The 21,774-nt window shown below is 39.2% G+C and overlaps 1 protein-coding gene across 1 annotated transcript in view; it reads right to left on the bottom strand.

The window, feature by feature from the left end:
- Positions 1 to 19,556, bottom strand: part of GPATCH1 (G-patch domain containing 1) — a 28,999-nt gene extending 9,443 nt beyond the window's left edge. Inside the window, exons 1-15 of the mRNA XM_074968735.1 lie at positions 19,446 to 19,556; positions 16,069 to 16,203; positions 15,626 to 15,711; positions 14,615 to 14,775; positions 14,157 to 14,254; positions 13,660 to 13,709; positions 12,945 to 13,190; positions 11,177 to 11,324; positions 9,820 to 9,899; positions 8,422 to 8,626; positions 4,570 to 4,848; positions 1,969 to 2,147; positions 1,572 to 1,699; positions 987 to 1,123; positions 455 to 624 (exon numbers count right to left, since the gene is read on the bottom strand). Coding sequence (XP_074824836.1) covers positions 455 to 624; positions 987 to 1,123; positions 1,572 to 1,699; positions 1,969 to 2,147; positions 4,570 to 4,848; positions 8,422 to 8,626; positions 9,820 to 9,899; positions 11,177 to 11,324; positions 12,945 to 13,190; positions 13,660 to 13,709; positions 14,157 to 14,254; positions 14,615 to 14,775; positions 15,626 to 15,711; positions 16,069 to 16,203; positions 19,446 to 19,524 — 2,181 coding nt within the window. The 5' untranslated portion in view covers positions 19,525 to 19,556. The remainder of the gene's footprint in view (positions 1 to 454; positions 625 to 986; positions 1,124 to 1,571; positions 1,700 to 1,968; positions 2,148 to 4,569; positions 4,849 to 8,421; positions 8,627 to 9,819; positions 9,900 to 11,176; positions 11,325 to 12,944; positions 13,191 to 13,659; positions 13,710 to 14,156; positions 14,255 to 14,614; positions 14,776 to 15,625; positions 15,712 to 16,068; positions 16,204 to 19,445) is intronic.
- Between the last annotated feature and the right edge of the window lie 2,218 nt (positions 19,557 to 21,774).

Raw genomic sequence — 21,774 nt, 5'->3', positions numbered from 1 at the left:
TGCCGGAGGAACTGTGGTGACCAGAACCCCTCCTGCCACTGCCCATCTTTCATGGGGGTGAGAGCTTAAGCTCACAGAATGGGAATCTAAGTAAGTTAGAGCCAAAGTCAGGAAGTTCCCCCTAGTGTACATTTGTGAATGTATGATGCTGCAGAGCAGCTAGATCTGCCCTAGGCCTGCAGCCTCTCCATTTGAGGAACCCAGTGCTTGCAGAGCCCCAGAAGAAGAGCTTCCATAGGAGACATATTGTGAAGAAGCAGCTCTCTTTCCCACAGGTGGAGGGCATAATTTGGCCTCAAGTGCAGACATGTCTTTTCTAACTTAGCATGAGTTGCTATTACTGCCTCTCTCCATGCACAAGAAAAGGCATTTCAAAAAACCATCAACAAGGAGAAGAGCAATGTGCAATATCATGAATGTTACTGAAAACGTCAAACCTCTGGAGATCTTATACCTTATTGGGAAGGGGTTCATTTGTTCTGCTTCTGTCTTCTTCTATTACTGATTCTGGTTGTTGCTGCTGAATATTAACTTTTGACCTAGCAAGACTTATGAACTCACTAATAGAATCCTTTTTCTTCTTCTCTTTGTCAGATACATCCCATCTTGATGGTTTCTTTGGCTCTAAAAATTGGTACAAGATCCCAAGCATCATGGTTAATTAGCTTTATATTAAATACTACAGCATTTCATGGTCAGGTCAATTATTTACTAATACTTGCTTTATCATTACTGCCTATATTTTAAAAAAAAACTCTCTAAACTAGAAGATCTCTATTGGCCAGATTCTCAGTGCTATAAATCAGTATAACTCCACTGATTTCAATTGCTCTGAGCTTATCTGTGTAGCTCTGAGTTTTCACACAGTTTCCTTTTATTTTTAAGGAAATTGCATCTTGGTATTTTCACATTCCATGACAAGTACATCAACGTTTTTTAAATCATTAACTACTGGGATTACATTAATAAAATGCTGACTCACTTACTGTTAGGACTGATATTCTGTTGCATTTTTTCATTTATTGTTTGAGTTATAGTTGCTGTGGTAGACTCCGGTAGCGTTAAGAAGTTGAATACAGAATATTTGTCACGTTTCACTTTGGGTAACCCAACAATCGATGAACTAGAGGAAAATGAAATTATTTGTCAATCATTGTTTTTAATGATGGGATGGATGGACAACACTGGAAAATGAAGTCTCAGATTATCCACAAAGCAAGCAGAGTCCATGAAGCAGCTATTAACACATACAAACCCTAACAAAGGAGCATGTTCGGGGAGGGGGGGGGGGGGGAAGCGGGAGGATCACCTATTTCCATTCAAAGTATCTCTAATGAGACAATGCGTAGAGGTGATCCTCCCAGTTTAAGTAAAAAGCAAATTGGCAAGTTATCAGAAGGAAGCTTGCCTGCTGGTCTATCTGGGTTGCATCTATTCTGAAGACAAAGAGAGGGTTTCAGCCTCCAGAGATATCAAGCTAGCATGTTCCCCAAACATTACACAAACACACATTTCAGAACAATTAAAAACATTATTTTGAAAATGTTAAGATATCTGATTAATCATCTTACTCAGAGTAGGGATCAGGAACATTAAATCTTTTACACAATAGCTTCTCAGGGTGCCACTCAAACTTATCTCTTGTGAGCTTGCCAAACATCTTCATCTTCACTGCAGATTCTTTGTCATCAATATCCATCTGTAAAATTCAGATGTTGATTATATACTCTACAGAATATAATCACCTTCTTAAAATGCCTGCTATTATTGTAATAGTGTCAACATTCAGTGAACTTAAAGGATAAATACTTTACTGCTGTGCGAGCAGTATTGTATATTTCCTTTTGGTTTCTTAAGGCAACAAACTTTATTACATTTATCTTCTACCATGATGTTTTAAATACATTGGATTGTGCTACTTAGTGTTAACACAGGTAATCACAATACAGGATTATTAACAGCATGAACCTCTTGGTCTCGAGGAACTTCCACTTTGTCGGTGTCATCTTCATGCTTGGCCCGAGTAAACCTTGATGACAGGACTGAGTTGGAGGATTTGTAGAGCATTGCTGCATGGAAGAACTCCTCTCGTTCCCTTCCTCGCTCCCATTCTGTCATACCCGGATCTGAATGACTCTCTGATGTATCTATTGTAAGTTAAAGGACAGAAATGCTTAGAAGCCATTAAAAGTTACTTTTAAGTATAAAATACACTAACTTGTATGTGGGTTTAACTCATTTTGTGATTCTTTTAAACAATTCCAGAAGCCAAGCTCATCTCCACAAGGGTCTGATGAATATGTAGTTGAATATAAAGGTGCGGAAGACTTCAGAAATAAAGAATAGGGGTAACCCCATGAGTCTTGCTGGATATACTATTCTTCAGAAGCCAGGGATGATTGCCCAAATAGTGTCAGAATGACAACCTTTGCCAAATGAATAATGGCTACTTCATTTACCTAACCCATTACTGTACTATTGACACCTAACTCAACGCTCTGTAATGCACACTGGAATATACAAAATATTAAATGCTCCATAGAAAACAAAACATCACACACAACTCCAACAAAATGCTTGAAATGTAAAGGTAAAAAGCTCAATATGCGAACCTGCTAGTAAAGTTTAGATTTTCATTTGAGTATTCAAATTGGCTTTTTGGATGCATAAAATGTGCATGCTCATAAGTGCAAATTCAGATGTGCCAAGTAGCTTTTTTAAAAAAACACTCATCCTTTCCTGTTTACAAGGAACAAATTTTGGTTCATATTTGCTTCTAGAGGAGACAGGAACAAAATCAACACCAAGCCGAGCTTCTGATAAGAGTTTTTTGACCTCCCACATTATTTCAAGATTTCCTGCGTTTTCATCCTGATCTACTACTAAATACATTTAAGTTGTTCCATTTTATACAAAGCAACAATCTATGTCCTGAGCAGATAAACTACAAGCCCAAAGACAGAGCTCAACATCAAAGAACAGCCAAATGCAGCTGCAATAACAACAACAAAAAATGAAGTAATAACATGCCTCTGTCTCAGAGACACAAGGTGGGTTAAGTAACATCTTTTATTGGACCAACATCTGATTCTGAGCTTTCCTTCATCTTAGTAAGAGACCCAGTGGACTCCGTAGATACGGGATATGGCTTTTTTTGAAAATACCTCAAAAATCAGCATTTTTGCCATAGAATTTGCCCTTTTGGTGCAACAGGGCATCTGACATTTGTTTTCTGTTTCCCTGTCTTGCTGAGATCTGTCTCTCATCATCCAGATTTTCCTACCAAATGCAAGTCAATTGGATTAGAGTACCTGCTCCCCGCACTGATCCATGAAGCCCAGCAGAACTGAAGCCCAGTCTGCAGACGGAAAGTGGGGAGAACCCAGAAGCACAGGCTGGTTAGCTGATTTTCCTGGAGAACAGCACAGCCACTGAAGAACAGGGAGCCCTGGATATTAACTGCTAAAGCCAACTATGAGCTCCCCATTTCCCTGGCATAGTTGGGGAGCAGGGAGGAAGGTTTTAAAAGCTGGACCTGAAGAGTGGAGCGAGGCAGCCTGGAGAGCATAGCAAAAATACCCATCCCTGAAAATAACAACTATTGAAAATCATCGTATTTTACATCAGTGGGTATTCTGGAACATTAAACTGTTGTGTGGGGGTAGGGAATGAAGGATACTTCCTGGTGACAGACTAAATTAACATTACTATGGTCCCACTGTACCCAGAGTACATACGGTCTTCATTACAAAAAAAAGAGAGATGAGTATTAAAAGCAGGTTGAAGGTATGGAGCTGGAAGATAAACAAGAAGGAAACAAAAAACAAACAAAAAAACAAAGACTGCAAGATCACAGTATGGTCCATGACAGCAGTTCTCAACCAGAAATCCAGGGCCCACTAGGGGGCCACAAGCAGGTTTCAGGGGGTCCGCCCAGCAAGGCCAGTGTTAAACTTGCTGTGACCCAGGGCAGAGAGCTGAAGCCTCACACCACATGGGGCTGAAGGCCGGAGCTCTGAGCCCCGCCACCTGAGGCGGAAGCTGAAGCCTGAGCAATGTAGCTTGGTGGGCAGTTGCCCTGCTTCCTACCCCCTAGCACCAGCCCCAGCTTTTACATGCAGAAAACCAGTTGTTGTGGCACAGGTGGGCCGTGGAGTTCTTATAACATGTTGGGGGGGGGGCCTCAGAAAGAAAGGTTGAGAACCCCTCGTCTGTGAGGTTGTGAGCTACATTATGAGGGATCAGAGAAACTAAGATGAGTATGATCAAAGCTCCGAATCTCACAAACACTTAAATTAATGTAATTAATTAATTAAGTAATTAATTAAATTCAGTAATTAATTAAGTAATTAATTAATTAATTAAATTACTGAAGTCAATGGGATTACTTATATGCCTAAATTTTGCAAGATTAGGCCCTCAGGAAACAGAAAGAAAAGCGCTATGTATGGAATTCTGGAATCAAGCCTATGAGAAGCTTAAAATGAAACACTTAATCAAAACTGCAGAAATAAAACTTTTTCCAAATAAAAAAATGCAGAAGAGTTTCCATGACCATTGGCTAGTTACCTTTCTGTCCTTGTTTAAGACTCTCTACATAATCTTCATATCTTTTTTGTTTTTCTGGATTTTTTGCAAATGGTTTGAAGTCACTAGAACCAGGGGTGGCTAACCGCCCCCCCAACGCCATTTGCCACTTCTGATGAACCCCATATGAGAAGGATGAGATATTCAAGGATTGCTGAGGTAAAGTTTGTGTTTTCATTTGTTGTTCAGCTGCCTGTTTTACTTCTTTGATTCTCTCTTTGTCTTTCCCTGACAGATACTCCAGTACAGAAGGAGATGGACCTGAGGATGGAAAAAAGCAATAAGGAGATAAATGGAAAAGAAAACATCTTTGTAACTATCTCTACTGTCATGAATAAAACATATTACATGTATATTATTTCCCTATCTAAACAAAAATGTGTCTAAATATAGGATGTACATACATTCAGATAGCCAAGCAATCATCAAAAAAATCAACACTCTAGTAATGGTTAATTTTAAATGTCACAATTTTGCTAGAAATCCTGAGGAAATATTTTTAAATGGTCATTTACAGAGATGAGATTTCTTTTACCAGAAGTGGCCCTCTGCTGTTTGAGTGGATGCATCTTTTATGAAAGGAGCAGGATAGTGCCTCACACTCATTCATATATATTGTGCCCCACCAGATCTTTGTACTGATAGATATGTATAGATACATATGATGAAAAACAAATCAGCTGGCGTAGTATAAACCAGGGAATGTCTACATTTGATAGTGTGAAGATCTAGACTTTCACAGAAATCTGGAATGTAAAATTTTGTGCAGCATATGTATATGCTCCATTTTTTTTTTTATTTTTTTATTTTTAAACCTCACAATTTAATACAGTAAAAGCTTTGTTATCCGGCATGTTGGGGAAATGGGAGGTCAAAAAAAGTCAAAAATTCTGGTTAACTAAGAGGGAGCTCAGGGCTGGGCCATGGGAATGGGTGCAGGGCGCGAATTCTGTGAGGGAGTTTGGGTGTGGGAGGGGGCTCAGAGCAGGGAGTTGGGACACAGGAGGGGGTGCTGGATCCTAAGTAGAGGGGCCCCTGCCGGCAGGCACCGCCCCTGCAACTCCCATTGGCCATGGTTCCCGGCCAATGGGAGCTGTGGGGCCAGCACTTGGGGCAGGGTGGAATCAGCGCGCAGAGCTGCCTAGCCACATCTCTGCCTAGGAGCAGCAGGGACATATCACCACTTGCGGGGAGCTGCCCGAGGTGAGCACCACCTGGATCCAGCACACCGAAACCCCCCCTGCACCCCGACCCCCTACCCCAAGCAACATCCCGCACACACTCCCTCCCGCACTCCAAACCCCTCTTGGCTGTTCCTCCACCTAGGTGCAACAGGGACATGTCGCCGCTTCCAGAGAGCCATGTGGAGCCAGGTGGGGAGCCTGCTGGCCCCGCACCAACCGGACTATAAACTGGACTTTCAATGAAGAACAGAAATGCCGGTTTAGAGAGCTTTCCAGTTGGTCAAGTGCTGGATAACACAGCTTGTACTGTAGTTACATTAGTGGTTTGAAAGTTTTGGACAACGCTTTTATTATTATTATTATTATATAAACATGTGCATATATATTATTACATATAATTTAGCTATTAGTCTATTATGCTGTTTTCAGTTATAAATATAATGGTTAGCTCAGTGGTCTCAGTGTCAAACTCTGCCATGTGCAGTTCAACTCCTGGTCCCAGTCACTTGCTTCCTAAGTGAAGAAGGGCTGGGGATGCTTCAGAAGTGTCATGCTCAGCCGTTGGGGGCAAGGGTGAGGGAATTATTCATATTACCCAACAAAAACTATTCCTGGTGATTAAAGAGTAGTACTGTTAATTCGGAGAGTATCTCCAGTTCTCACGAGCCAGAAAGTTAAAGGCCATGCCATGGAGCTTTGCCAGGTGGAATGCTTTAAAAGCTGACAAAATAGCATTATTATAGCTATTATACAATCTTAATTTCTGTCTCAGATATTTAAGGGTGACCTGCAATGGATATTTTTTTAAGTTACGTTTGTGCCATATTTTGCTTATTTATGATGTATGGAAAAGGCTTGAAAGGCTAAAGACAAAAAGGAACCGTCCTCCTTAGTTTTTACTGAGAAATGTGAAGTCTGACCTTTCCAGGTTTTGCGGGGGCCCCTTCTTCTGGGGGGGTCTCAGAGCAGGGTGGATAAAAATCTATTATTTAAAGAAAAAAATCAAAACAATCAGATGGCTTTTATTAAAATCAGATTTTTTTATTTAAATAAAATGCAGGGTGTTTGTTTGTTTTTTAAGAAATATACCTATTGCAAGTTAAATTTGAAATGATGACAACCTATGTTAAGACCTAAACTTATTATAGTCTATTAAAATAATTTAAATTAAATAACAAATATTAAGCAATACGTTTGCTGCCAAGTTTTAAAGAAAGTCAAACCACTGCACTGATGGGAAGTCACTGGCTAAGCATCTGGAACCTGAGATTGTTCAAGTGCAAAATCAGCTTCTACATTCAAAGAAATAATGTTTTCTTCATCTCAGTTTATTCAACTAATTCAGTTCAATGACTAGTTCACTCAAAGTTAAAAAACCCAATGGGAGTTAAAAAAAAAAAAGAAAAGAAAAATTGTTAATTTTAATCTACAAATAAAACTATGTGAGCAAATGAGGCCTATTAGTTCTAAAATCTTGAAAGACATGGTGATGAGAAACAATGAGTTCAGTAACTACATATAATACTTCATTTAATAAGTCAGTTTTAAATGAAAAACATTTTGATAAACTAAGACTTGTTTTTTATGTATCTCATACATTCGATAGTTTTGTCTAATAAAACTAAAAATGCCTGTTTTGTGCATTTTTAATTACATTTCTATTCAAACAGAGCTTGACACAAATTAAGTAAAAAAATGCATCATTCACTATTTTCTAAACAATGTAAATGTAAAAATTAAAAATCTGAATAAATGTAAGTTAAATGATATCCTTGCTTAAATAAATGTGTACAAATATAGAGTATCTTGGTTAGCAAAAAGAAGGACCAAAATTAGTACAACGGCTATATTTAGTTGCAAATCAACATATTTTAATGGTTACCAACCAATGAGAATCAACCTTTCTTTAGCAATAACAACTCAAATATACAAATGCAAAGCAAGATTAAAATAGATTATTTTACTAAAGGTTACCTGCTTGCAGATTAAAATCTGTGATTTAAATCAATCCACCTTGTCTCGCAGCATGATATTGTAGCCTCACAAATTAATTGAATGGAAAGGCAATTAATTTGTTCCTTTCTCCAGTATCCTTTACTGGTTGACATTAAACAGGTGTTAACCAAAAAAAAAAAGTTTTAAGAAGTCTAACATCCCCTTTCCCTCTTATTTGCTATTTTCTCTAGACTCATAATGTCATAAGTGACTAGAGAGCTATAAAATCTTCCAGGCTACACAAGACCTGAATTTCTAAGGTTAAAAAAAACAAACCAAAAACCCACAAGCAAAAATTAAAAAAAAAATAAATTCAGGCTTCATGGAAGCAAAAAAATGAAATACCTTTACACACTTTTCTCCTTTAATTAGTGTGAGGAACTGAAAACACCTGTAGGTATTCCCAGTAACTGACATTTAGAGATCATATTGGCCAATATTTTGGCTAACATAAGGGGTGAGTTTAGTTTTATTTTTATTAAATTATAAAATTATATATATATATATTCAAGATTGTAAATATTCAAGTTTGTAAACAAGCATTCCCTGTTCTAAAAATATTATGGGGATAACCTAGTAGTTTAGTCAGTGTTAAGTGAATCTAAATTATAATGAAATAAGGAGGAGAAGTATGGTCACACACTATGTCACATACCTTTTAGAGCAGTCTCTCCTAGCAATTCCCTCCTTTGAGACGCATTCAGTGTGTGTCTGTTTTGCTGCAGAGCATCAGTCTCAAGTTTCCCAGTTGACTCAACTAATGCCTGAAGTAAAAGGGGATTTTCATTTCTAGCTGTTATCACTGGTCGAAAGTAATGGACAGGTCTGTAATCCCTTGGCAGGTCAGGTGGTAGATAAGTCTTCCAAAACAAAACAGAAAACACAGTGAGAGATGTAGTTTCATATTTGTTATTTACAGATGAGATGTCCTTCACTAAAATCATTGGGCAGCACACAAAAGTTAGTCTTACTATAGACTACTAGTATATACTGCTCAGACTTACAGAAAAGGACATCCCCAACCTATATACTCCTTTAACTATTGTCAATTTAATTTGTGAACATTAACAATAGAAAAGTAAGCTATATAACAAACTGGACAGGCTCAATTAGTCTGAGTCAATACATAAATGGCATTGTAATAAACAGGAACATTTGAAACTTGAAAAAAATAAATTACCAAATTGTCAGTTTATAAAAATTATACTATAGATCAAATAGCAAATCAAGAACTACTTTTAAAAAAAAAAAAAAATTCAGAAAATGCTTTGGATATTGCTTAAGAATTCACCTTCCTTACAATGGGAATTACATGCACTTTTAAACGTTAAATTTTAAAAGTTGAATAGTTTCCCTAAGCTTCGAAAATACCTTAATATCCTCCACCAAAATTCTGTTTTCATATCTCTTAAAGGAATAATTCTCAACGAACAACAGATATCCCAATGCCTCCTTATGGTAAAGTATACTAAGTGGATTTTTCTTTCTATTTCCTCTTTAGGAAAAGCATACTGTCACAAAATTTTATATATGCCTGGATTTTACCCCACTCTACACTTATACCAATACATCTTGTACTTAAAATTAAGTCCTAAAAATAGGGTTAAAACAAATTTGTCACTACGAGTGAATTTGAGAGGTCTTGGTCACTAAGAAAATACGATGTTATGTTTGAACGACAAGTAGAATATATACGTTATTCTTGCTAAAACCAATTCTCCAAACTGCTGCCAAACAGCAGTGAGCAGCTCTGAATGCATTTAGTATGTCTAGTGGATGGACAAACTTCAGGTTTGTATTATCAACCTGAAAACTTATAGTTTTGACTATTTAGGATACCTTTGTTGCTTACCAACACTTTTATTCCTATTACAAGACACAATATGAATGCAATAGAATACACTAATAACCAAGGAGCTCAGTCAAATTGCGTATCACTCTTTTGATTATTATTGACATATGAGTGATTACTTATTGTCTATATTTAAACACGTAAAGATGGCAAAATTATAATAGTTGTTTTTGCTAAGAGAAAACATTATGTTTTATTTACCTTCTTTGGAGCGGATGATTTAGAAGCCAAGGAAAAGCCGTCCAGAATTTTGCCAATATATCTAACTTCTTTCTCCATTCCTATAAAATGATTACAGTATTAGGACTTTCAAAGCCAACAACTATAGAATTAACTTCATAGACAAAGCTATTCAACTTTAATTTTTTAACGAAATAATTTCAAAAGATTCTATTTTCTGATACAGCATCCTTTAATTAGTATGTCCTGATATTTTTTAATTCCTTATTAAAAACCTTTACTGTTTTCCTCAACTTGTGAATGATCAGCAATAACTAATACTACTATGCATTGTAGAATACAAATAGAATATGCAAAAGTTACCACTGACTTTCATATCCTGCATAATTTTTGCTAAACAACAATCCCTGAGGCATGCCTATCCCATTCAGAATCCGTCGAAGCCTCCACGGCTGTGACTAGCTATACACTATGTATGTTGATGGAACCAAATTCAATCACTCATTTTGAAATAAATTCAGAAGTTTATGCATGTACATTAAATTAAATCCAAAGACAGTACTTTACCAAGTGCTTCTTTGCACGATACATAGCAAATGGCTATACACATGATCCTACAGCACTTACTCATGTGAGCAGCTCCACTCAAATCTCCAAGGACTACCAATATTATTAAGGGCTACAAAATCAGGCCCTAAATTTGCAAGTAAATTACTGAAGAATTCTTAAATATTCATGCATCTTTTCTGACATTAAAATTACTGCGTAAGTTATCACAGCCTAGTATTAGTTCTAACCTAGTGCACACAGTATTTCTGAGATTTTCTACCATAACCACTAATGTTAGTGGTGAACTATTACCACTATTATTGGTAATTATTTTCCTCTTTCAACTGCCCTCTTTCGTAGTAATTTTGAGCTGTATAATGCTAATGTAGTTTCAGATCTATTGCATAGGCAACTTTCATCCTGGCATTTCCTAACTTTTGAGTGCTTTTCTTTGTAACCATGATATTTAACATATTTTCCATATAATATTTTATACCTTGGCCATGGACAACTTTGGAATAAGCTCTCTTAATATCATCTGTATTTTTATAGTGGTACTGCTTTTCACTTACTATTTTTTCCTGCAGCAGAAAAAAAATGTTTTCAGATAAATACATGACTAAACTGAAGAAAACAGAAGTTTTCATTTAATCTGCTTTTGAACTACTAGAAGCGTGTAATGGAGGAGCCTAGGTGAAATGTTGAGATCTCAGGGCTAGAAAATATCAATCCTTTATTAATGAACATATTTGGGAAATAGAGGTTAGCATTCTTACATACATTTTAAGTACAATTACACTGAAACTTCAGATCTATCTATAATTCTTACCTTTCTTGTTTTTATACTGCTTAGGTGCAGTCCAACCATACAGCATATCTCCAGGTTCCTCATCTTTCAGAACTGTATCATATTTTGACAATGTTTCAGTAGCATATATATCATCGTCTTCTTCTTCCAAAGCTCCTACACCAAAAGCCTAGACAAATTTTTTAAATTAAAAATGGTTAGACTTCTACAGTGTCAAAATATAACAGTTCTGTCTTGAAAAAGTAACACGTCAGAATATGTATATTTTGTCTCTGAAATTAAAATTACATGTTTGGGACTAGTTTGATAACTTTCATGTAGCAAGTACTATACCCTGCCAAATGGGAGACCAATGATCAAAACAGCAAACGTGTCCTCCAGCTCCTCAAGCAGAGAGGGACTGGGACCACTATATCAGAAGCATGTTTGGTTTATAAGCAGCAGGATTAGCTATATAACACTGAACAATATATCCTGCCATCTAAATAAGAACAGCACTAGTTGAGCACTAAAGGAAGAAAATAGTTACGCTGGCAGGAGGCCTTTGAAGAGGAGAAGAACAATGTAATGGGAATAAATACAACCATATTTGACCATATTTCATTTTTCCCAAAAATCACATATTTTTTTTGACAATGTTTCTCCTGTGTGAAAACATGAATCACAGGGCATAGTGCTAAAGGGAAATTAAATGCGGCTGACAGAACCTAGCGTTGGAAGGAAATGGAGTAAAATGAGCTTTTTGTGAAACAAAGATGTTTAATTTTTGGCCAACTGGAGAAATGTAATGTTCACTTTCATTTTTACTTACACCACACTCATCATGATATTGTTCCATTACACCCATTAACTTACTACTAAGCCATATAGAAGCTTCATGGATTCACCCATGGCTTCATAGCAAGTCCGTGTTAGCAACAGAAGTAAGGTAGCCTGCCTCCCAGTCCTGTTCTCAAACCACACTTAAAGTTTCTTGCGATCATTCTACAATTTCTGAGTATTTTCCATCTTTATCAGGCCTCATGGAGAAATAAAAATCAATTATCTACATTTTATTTCTCAGAAAGCCAGAACAGTAGGAAAAAAAAATGAGACTACCTTGTGAAAGGGATCATTTAATGAAGCATTGCTTCCCATTGATAAGGTAGTGTTTTTTTCTACTGTTCCTGGCTCTCTGAGAATATGAAACACTGTAATAACAGAAATATCTATATTTACAGCAAAAATTGCCATTGACTTAACCAGAAGTGTTGCCTGATTACTGACTAGGAAGCATAGCATTTGGCCCTTACAGATTCTACTGTACAATTTTAAGAGTACTTTCAATGTGGGAAAAAAAAAAAAAAAAAAAAAGAAGAGTATACGTCTGTTTTATTCCACTCTCCCACAGTTTATTTAAATCACAATATTAATACTGGAATGTCACGCATAATGTAATAGGAACCAATAATTCTTACCTCTTTCAACCAATAAAAATATATTAAATTCAAGATTCAGGCTGACCCTGTTTATTGGTGTTTGGTCATTTTACCTATCTGTGCCTTAGTTTTCCCATCTCAAATTTGGTATACTACTACAATCCTACATCACAAGATTTAATTCATGTTCTCTCTCAGATTCTCAGACAGAACGGAACAGAGCAGTACAAAGTATTATTTTTAACAACAGAAATGGTATTTTCAATTTGCTTTAAAACTTTGTTTTAATTCCATTTTAGAGAGATTTTAAGACAAACATATCTATTTCCTATAACTGGCACTGCAACACAGTATAAACAGTAATGTTTTACCTGGCCTGAGATACCCAATTTTCTTCCTTTACTATGTCTCAGATCACCAAGTAGATTACTTGTCTTTTCAGAACCATCAGTAAAAAGACTGGGGTGTTCTCCTCCTGAAACCCCAAACAATGCTTTGGTGGGGTCTAGACCCTGATAACCAAGTCCACGGACATTCTCTTTAGGAGTCAAGTCTACAGGCATCACATCTTTAGGTGCAAACGTCACATTCTCTGGCTGATATTCATCCTCTTCATCCTTTTACAAAGTTAAAATACATTACAATAAACAAACATTAAACTCTGTACAGCAGTATAAAAATGTAAGTTCCACAGCAACATTTAGTTAAGATGAAGTCCAATTCTGAAAAAGCTTCAGAGTTCTCTAAATACATATGGATATCACTGCACATGCCTGATTAGGAAAGGAGCTCTTCTAGGTTTACCTTAACCCAACCATTAATATTCGGAAGAAGAGCTCTGCGTAGCTTGAAAGCTTGTCATTTTCACCAACAGAACTTGGTCCAATAAAAGATATTACATCATCCACTTTGTCTCTCTAATGTCCTGGGACCAACACTACAAATATTAATATTTAGTCATATAATAGAGATATATTATATATATATATATATATAAAAATCTATCTATATATAGAAAGTTATACTTTAAATATAATTTACAAGTAATTTTTATATAAATAACAGTAACTTTTGCCTGCATAATACCTCAGATCCTTCAGGTGGTAGCGCACAGCCATATACTTTTACTTCAGGATCTGCAAAGACATAACAGCACCATACTATAAAGTTACAATTCTTCAGTAAGTTTCTCTTACGGCTTGTCTACATTACTCGCTGGATTGACAGGCAGCGATCGATCCAGAGGAGAGTCGATTTATCGCATCTAGACTATACGTGATAAATCGATCGCTGAAATCTCTCCCATCGACTCCAGCACTCCACTGGAGCAAGAGGCGCAGGCGGAGTCGACGGGGGAGTGTCAGCCGTCGACTTACCATAGTGAAGACACCGCAGTAAGTAGATCTAAGTACATCAACTTCAGCTACGTAGCTTTCCCCCCTTCCCCCCCAGTGTAGACCAGGCCTTAGTTACATTTTAAAAAAAACCAGAGTAAATAAAAGGTTTTTAAAAGATCTTCTCAATAGCACAGAGAAGACTAGAAACTTTTTATTTTCCATTACTCAAAACTTAATTGAACATACCAGGTTTTTGTTTGCGCGGCTTTCTCTTTACTCGAGGTCCAACTCCTTGTCCTTCTTTCCAGCCCATTTTTCGCAACAATTCAACACCAATAGTTATTCTAGGAGAAAATTAAGAGCAAAGCATTTATGCTGACAGCCTAATTTAAAAGTATTTATTGTGAATCTCCTGAAAGCTATAAATAAATTCGTAATAGTACGGGCCAAATTTTCATAGCAGTTTTCTGTAAGCACAATTCTTCATGTATTATCATTTGTATATGTACCTTGTATGCAGAACTGCAAATGACTGCACGCAAATTTGCATGTGCAAAACAAGAAGGCAGATGGAGGTCCCTTTGAAAATGCAATTTTATATATTTTGCAGTAATTTGCACTGAATGCAGTAGTCAGATATTCTTTTACTTGCCAATACAGCATAGGTGTTTTGGTTTTGGGAGTGAGGTGCTATATCTACTTACTTCGCTGGTGCTATTAAATCATCCAGTGCAGTGGTTCCTGGAATGGATGAAGTTATCCCTGCAATATGCCTAGCTTTTTCTTTTATTCTATCTTTGGGTTTGGAAGCAAAGTCATCTGTCGTCGTAATTTCTTTAGGCGCTATCCCATATTCACTAAGATCCTGAAAAACACACACACACACACACACACACACACACACACACAATGGAAAAATTCTAATTAGAAATAACTTTTCTTCAAATATAGACTAATATTAAAGATGACAGTTGAAGGAAACCTGGAGTTTATGCTCTTTATTTTAGCTGGGTTTTCAAAGGCACCTAAGGGAGTTAGGTGTCCAACTCTAATTAAATTTCAATGGAATTGGGCACCTACCTCCCCTTAAGCACCTTCAAAAATCACAGTCTTTATTTACATATGCTTCTTTATAATGGAGACCTAGAAAGTTTTGTTTGCTTTCTGTTCTGTAAGGCTTTTCTTTTTGTTTGTTTTAAACAGGTCCGACCTAGAAGACTCTAAGGTCCATAAGAAAACTGGTTAGAATGAGTGTGTGTGTGTGTGCACACACACACACACACACACACAGTAAGAAGAACATGAAATGATTTTTATTTAGACACTTTAAAACCCTATTTTGTTTAACTAAATTGCCTACAAACATTTAAGGCCTGAAACAGCTCCCAACACCACCCAGCAGCCCTCAAAACTAGTCTGCCAGCAAAAGAAGGGATGCTCATATTTTACATCCTGATATTTCCAAGTTAAGAAGTAAGCAGAACCCACCACCACCAAATACACACTTGTCCCTGACAAGATTAAATCAGTTCTTTGATGAAAATTTAAAATAATGGATCATTCTTACAAATTTTTTATTAGTACTATCTATAATAAAAGTGATTCTATTATCCGTATCTACATAAATTCATGCAACAAAATACACAGTGATAAAATACCCAAATATGTGAAGTATTGTCATGCCACTACTTTTTGTATCATTTTTGTAAACTTACCTCTTCATCCATAAAGTCTTCTGGTCCAAGGGCTGTTTTGTCTGCTCTCTTCTGACGTGATGATACAAAAGTTGAAGGGGCCCATCCTTAAAAGAAAGCAAATCTTTAAGAAATGTATAAAAAGAAACTCTAATATAATGTATGAACGCAGTAAGGAAAGGTTATACGTAGCCATTTTGTCATTCTATTAATCAGAAACACATTAAGGACATGCTAACACAACGGATGCATCCATAAGCAGAGCATTCCAAAGGTAGCATCTTCAATTATATTCATTTTAATAGAAAAGTATAACTATTTACAGTGAACATCAGTAGAAAAAAATACATAATGCCAATTTACATTTGTTTTCCCAAAAATAATTTGAGTAGTGTTATATTTTGATAAAGTATTACTTCAGTTCTTCTCCATGAGAGGAACTAGTTTCAGACACAATCTCTGACCTTCCTTTGAACCAACAGTGTTGAAGTAGCCAGCAGAGAAACCACCACTAAATGCTCCATGAAAACGTTTGTATCGTCCCTTTTCATCTTTAACAGTCTGCTCTTGAAGAGGAACTGGCTTCTTAATTCGTTCACCTACAATTATCAAAATACAAAAAACAGGAAAGTGAGTTAACCTGAACAGAGAATCAAATCCCCACTCTTCTCAGTCACTATTTGTTCCCCACAGGAACAGCAGCCACCTCTGAAGAGGCATGTCAGCACTACATGCTGCTATTTAAAACAGAAACTGAGAGAATAAGAAAATAAAAATAGTGATGAAGAATTCCTAAATCCTAATCCCAATTCTGACACTGACTTTTTCCATGGCTGTGGGCAAACCACAAACCATCTGTCTCCTTAATGTCCCAATCTGTAAAACTGGCAGAATAATATTTATTTACCTATTTTAGAGAGTGTTCTAAGCACTGTTTGTAAAGCATAATGAAAATGGAAAGTACTAAGTGTTATTAATATCATACCCAACTGAAGCTTTAGGAATTTGGAAGGCAGAATATAACTATCCAACTTTGAAATTAATCGAGACAGAGGTTAACTAACAACATTATCATTGCAACAGGACCTTTAAAACTATCTTTAAGTGGTCAGAACCTCAATTGCATGACACTGCCAAAAAAATAACACTTGCAATAGCACCATCCCCCTAAGAGAAGTCAATGAGGCTCTGTGCAGGTGCAGACGTTTGCCGACATGCAATCTATTGCAGGATCATGGACCTTGAAATATTTGGTAAACTGACTGTGCTGAAATCACATTTTAACAAGACAACTTCAAGGGAACAGAGAGATTTGCATAATAAGCACTTTTAAAGTGTATATATAATCTCCTTTTTGTGTAAACTCATTGTTGTGTGTAAACTCATTATTATTTACTGAAAACCAAAAGTGTGCTTGGCTTGGCAAAACATGTAAAATATTGTCATTTCTCCAAGAGATTTATAGTCTCAGGGACAGACAATTGAAACATTGTTGTATCCAGTGCTTACTGCCCACTGACTTCAACACTACTCATGGCAGTAAGAACTAAGCCCCAGGATTAAGTGTTTGCAGGATCAGGCCTCTAAGGCCCCAAAAACTCTTGTCATGGCCTTTAAAGGGCAGGATTCCTACATTATGCAAATATTTACCATTGAAATATAATACTGTACATATATAATACATAGAATAAAGGTTAAACATTCATGTGGCCAGTGCACCTTTGCACGTACATCCATGCACACCCACCCACAGCTGGTTACATGCACTCTGTGCTTTTGATGGTAGGATGCCTATTTATGAAACTGGATATAACAGGAAAAGTATTGACCCTGAACCCTTATAAGGCAATAGGAAACAGTATTAAAATGAGCAACACTGTATCTAATCCTTGGGTAAGAAGCACTACAAACCACAGAGGGATTTTATTGTATAGAGTCTAACTTCTACAACAATTAATTGCTTTCCACTTTTATCTTTCTAAATAAATAACAATGAGGGCTTTCGTTGTTTACTTCCATCAGTTCTATTCCAACATTTATGAGAAATATAATTCTGTTATAGAAAAAGTCTTCCATCAGCCATGCACAGTAGTTTTGGTTATCTGAGTATAGAAATGAAAAAAAGGTCAACTTTAATAAACATAATATAGCTTTATTTTTAAAAATCTGAACACCAACAACAAGGCCTTACAGAAATGCATGGAACTTCCAGGTTGTTGAAACAGTCTGAACGTACTGAGAACTGAAGCCTCAGTGCTTCAATGGTGCCAGGATTTTTGATGTTCCATTTAAGCACACTCATTTGAGAACCTGGCCTAGCAGTGACCTTGTTAAAAGAGACCTTATTTACACACAAATTTTGTACAGCTTTAACAACCCTGGTATTATTAAAGCAGTACAAGTGGTCTAGCTTATTCTTGTACAGAAAGGGAAATAAACTATACTCACATAAAGTATCTTTATACCAGCATAACTGTGTTCACACTTTGAGTTGCACTAGTACAACTATTTTGGTAAATAAAATCACAACCGTAATCAAATTTGTACAAAATCCTTGTGCAGACCCAGGCCTTAATCACACTTGTGTCTGAAAACTGAGGACCTCCTACTGCTACAAGTAACACCTGAGATTTCAGTAACTGAAGGCTTGTCTACACTACCACACAGGGTCGATCTAAGATACGCAACTTCAGCTACGTGAACAGCATAGCAGCAGGTGAAGTCAACGTACTTAGATCTACTTGCAGTGTCTTCATTGCGGTGAGTCGACAGCTGACGCTCTCCCGTCGATTCCACTTCTCATTCTGGTGGAGTACCGGAGTCGACAGGAGAGCGCTCAGTGGTCGATTAAACAAGTCTATACTTGATGCAATAAATCGACCCTGCTGGATCAATTGCTGCACGCCAATCCGGTTGGTAGTGTAGACAAGCCCTCAAAGATTCGAGGGGACTCCCCTATACCCCCTCCAGTTTATTTGTTTTGTACATTTACCAGCTTTTAGACTATCATCTGTACCACCTACTCCCCTCTCAGGCTACATCTACACTACCACGGTAAGTCAACCTACGGTATGCAACAGTGAATAACACAGCTGGAGTTGACGTACCTTAGGTTGAGTTACTGCAGAGTCAAAGGGAAAAACCCTCCCGTCCACTTTCCTTACTCTTTTCGTCTGGGGTAGAGGACAGGGGCGACTGGAGAGCGATCTACTGTCAATTTGGTGGGTCTTCACTAGACCCGCTAAATCGACCTCCGGTGGATCGATCTCGGAGCCTGGCTCCAGGCTGTAGTGTAGACCTGCTCTGCTACGACTGTGTTGGCTGTGCAGCGTGCACTACGACATCGAGCCTCCGCAACCACCAGGCCGAGCCCAGAGGTGTCGTCAGCCCTGCCCTCCCCACGAACGCCCCGCAGCACAACGGCGTCGGTTCATTGGCGTTCGCCCACCCAGCCCCTTCTGCCCCCCGGCGAGAGGGAACCTCGCGGGCGAGGCGGAGGCGGCCCCGTGTCTACTGGGCCCTGACCGGGGCGCGCCTCTCGCAGGGACAGGCACTTGCGGCACGCAGCACGAGAGGGAAGTCGCAGACCAGGCGGCGGCCATGGAGAGGAGTGGGCTCGTCTCGCTGCCCGAAGCAGCCAGGATGTGCGGCGGCCGAGACGGGGGCAGCCCCGCTGGGTCTGGCTTCCAGGCGGCTCCCCCCCGCCTCATGTGGGCAGAGCGCTCCGGGGAGACACGGCCCCTCGCTCGCCGCCCGGCCACAGCGTTAGCCGGGCTAGATAGGGGGATGCCCCCGAACAAACCGGGGGAGCGGAGCGGCTGTGCCCCCCGAGCTCCCTTACCCTCCGGCAGGGGCTCCAGCGCGGTGCCATAGCCCGCCAGCTCCTCCTCCTCGCTGTCGCTGGCCTCCGGCGCCGCCATCTTCTGACCACGACGCCCGGGCCACGCCGCTGTCACGTGAGAGAGGCGGGGCGCTGGGCTGGCGCCGCCATCGCTGTGTGGGGACGGAGCAGAACAACCTGCGGCCTGCTCGGACTTGGCCTGTTCTCGCCTGCCCGGGCTGCGCTCAGGTGCCCAGAGCCCGCAACCCCAGGGGGCTGCTGTAGCTCAGACCCCCTGCCCCCATCAAGCCTGTGGGGTGCTGAGGGACGGTGTGAAGTACCACGTATATTCTCCCGAGTTTATAGTTCTGCTACTCTCAGGCATACAATGCAATTGTCATCAACTTTCAATGTGATGTTTAAAATGTAACTTGTGATCAGTTTCAATACATTTCAGTACATCTTAAAATAAGGGATGGATGGGCACCCTATGGGACAAATCAATTAAATAAGGGACAGTCCCTTGAAATAAGGGAGGGATGGGCACCCTAATAATAATTCTAACCCTAATAATTTTAAATGTATCATTCATTGGCTCATATTTTACATCTTGATATTTCCAAGTTAAGAAGCAAGCAGAAGCCACCACCACCAGTACACACTTGTCCCTGACAAGATTAAATTTAGATGTGGCAATTCAGTAGAAAACATACTGCAGAAAGAAACCCTGTATTTGTGGAGGGAGTAGGACTGCATTACCTAACAGGCCTTTTCTGTTTCTAACATCTATGACCTCATGAATGTTTGCAGGATGCTGGACTGTGACAGCAAAATAACAATGAACTTGGAAATAACAGGACAGGTGTTTGAGATCCCTTTCCTAATCCTGTGCCTGTCCTGGAATGGTGTGGGAGTGGAGCCAGGTTCCTCTGGGATTTCATCTTTAATTTCCTGTAGCTTCATCACACAGCAACACTAACACTTCCTCTATAAGGATGAATAAGCAGGATACAACTTTCTTCACAGCCACATTTACTGGCCAAAAGAGGTCACTCAAGTGCAAAATTATTGATCCCAGGAGCTAGCACCTTTGCCTTTACAGACCTTTTAACCAGGGGAGTGTGAGACATACCCACATCCGATGAAGTGGGTTCTAGCCCATGAAAGCTTACGCCCAAATAACTTTGTTAGTCTCCAAGGTGCCACAAGGATTCCTCGTTGTTTTTGCTGATACAGACTAACATGACTACCACTCTGAAACCCATATAAAAAACACCACAGTGCATTGTTCCAAATTATTGGTCTGAAACACTGTAGTTAACCATGTTTAAGCATGATTCTTACAAGAAAGATGGTAATCATTTAAGAAGGCCAACAAATCCCAGATATGATCCCACAACAGACATAGAAAGAATCTAGTTCACAGTACCATATCACTACAGCCACAGGTGCTGGTGGGTGCTCGTGCTCGTGCTGCCCCCCCCCGGCCTCGGCCTCGCCCCCTGCCCCGACTCCACCCCCTGCCTGCCCCTATTGGATCCCTCCCCAAATCCCTGCCCTGGCCCCGCCTCTTCCCCAAGCACGTGGCATTCCCCCTCCTCCCCCTTCCCTCCCCGGCTTGCCACATAAAACAGCTGTTTCGCAGCACAAGCGCTGGGATGGGGGGAGAAGAAGGTCGTGTCGGCCCACTCAGGGGAGGAGGCGGAGGTGAGCTGGAGCACGGGGGGCGGGTTGGGGAGCTGCCAGTGGGTGCTCTGCACCCACCAATTTTTCCCCATGGGTGCTCCAGCCCTGGAGCATCCAGAGTCGGCGCCTATGACTACTGCTGTCAGGATTGAAGAGTAAAAGATAATAGCACCTGCAATTTCATGAAATCAATCCACTTCCAGAATCAAAGTGTAAAACATACTCGATATGTATTCAATGTGGAAAGGGGAAAACATGAATGTTACTGACTTACAGCTGATAAAACTCACAGAGCCAAATTTGGGCCAGTTTATTTAAAGTGCTGCTCAACTCAAAAAATGTTTGTGCAGAAACTGCATTATGGTACTTAACAGAGCTGTTCTCTATTTTCCTTGAGTCATATCTGCTGACTAGTGTCAAAAATAAGCTTTTACTACTTTTTTTTTTCCTCTTAACCCTGAAGAGTCAAAGTCTAGCCACTCATGATAGGTCTAGACTGTTCTTAAAAACCTCCAAGGATAGGAATTCCACAGCCTCCCTAGGACCTTTTTCAGTGCTTAGCTACACTTAGAGCAGGGGTGGGAAAACTTTTTGGCCTGAGGGCCACATCAGGGTTGCGAAACGGTATGGAGGGCCAGGTAGGGAAGGCTGTGCTTCCACAAAC

Source organism: Natator depressus, chromosome 12, assembly GCF_965152275.1.
Source record: "Natator depressus isolate rNatDep1 chromosome 12, rNatDep2.hap1, whole genome shotgun sequence".
Classification (NCBI taxonomy): Eukaryota; Metazoa; Chordata; order Testudines; family Cheloniidae; genus Natator; species Natator depressus.
The sequence above is the reverse complement of the archived record's forward strand: the minus strand, read 5'-3'. Positions and strand labels throughout refer to the sequence as shown.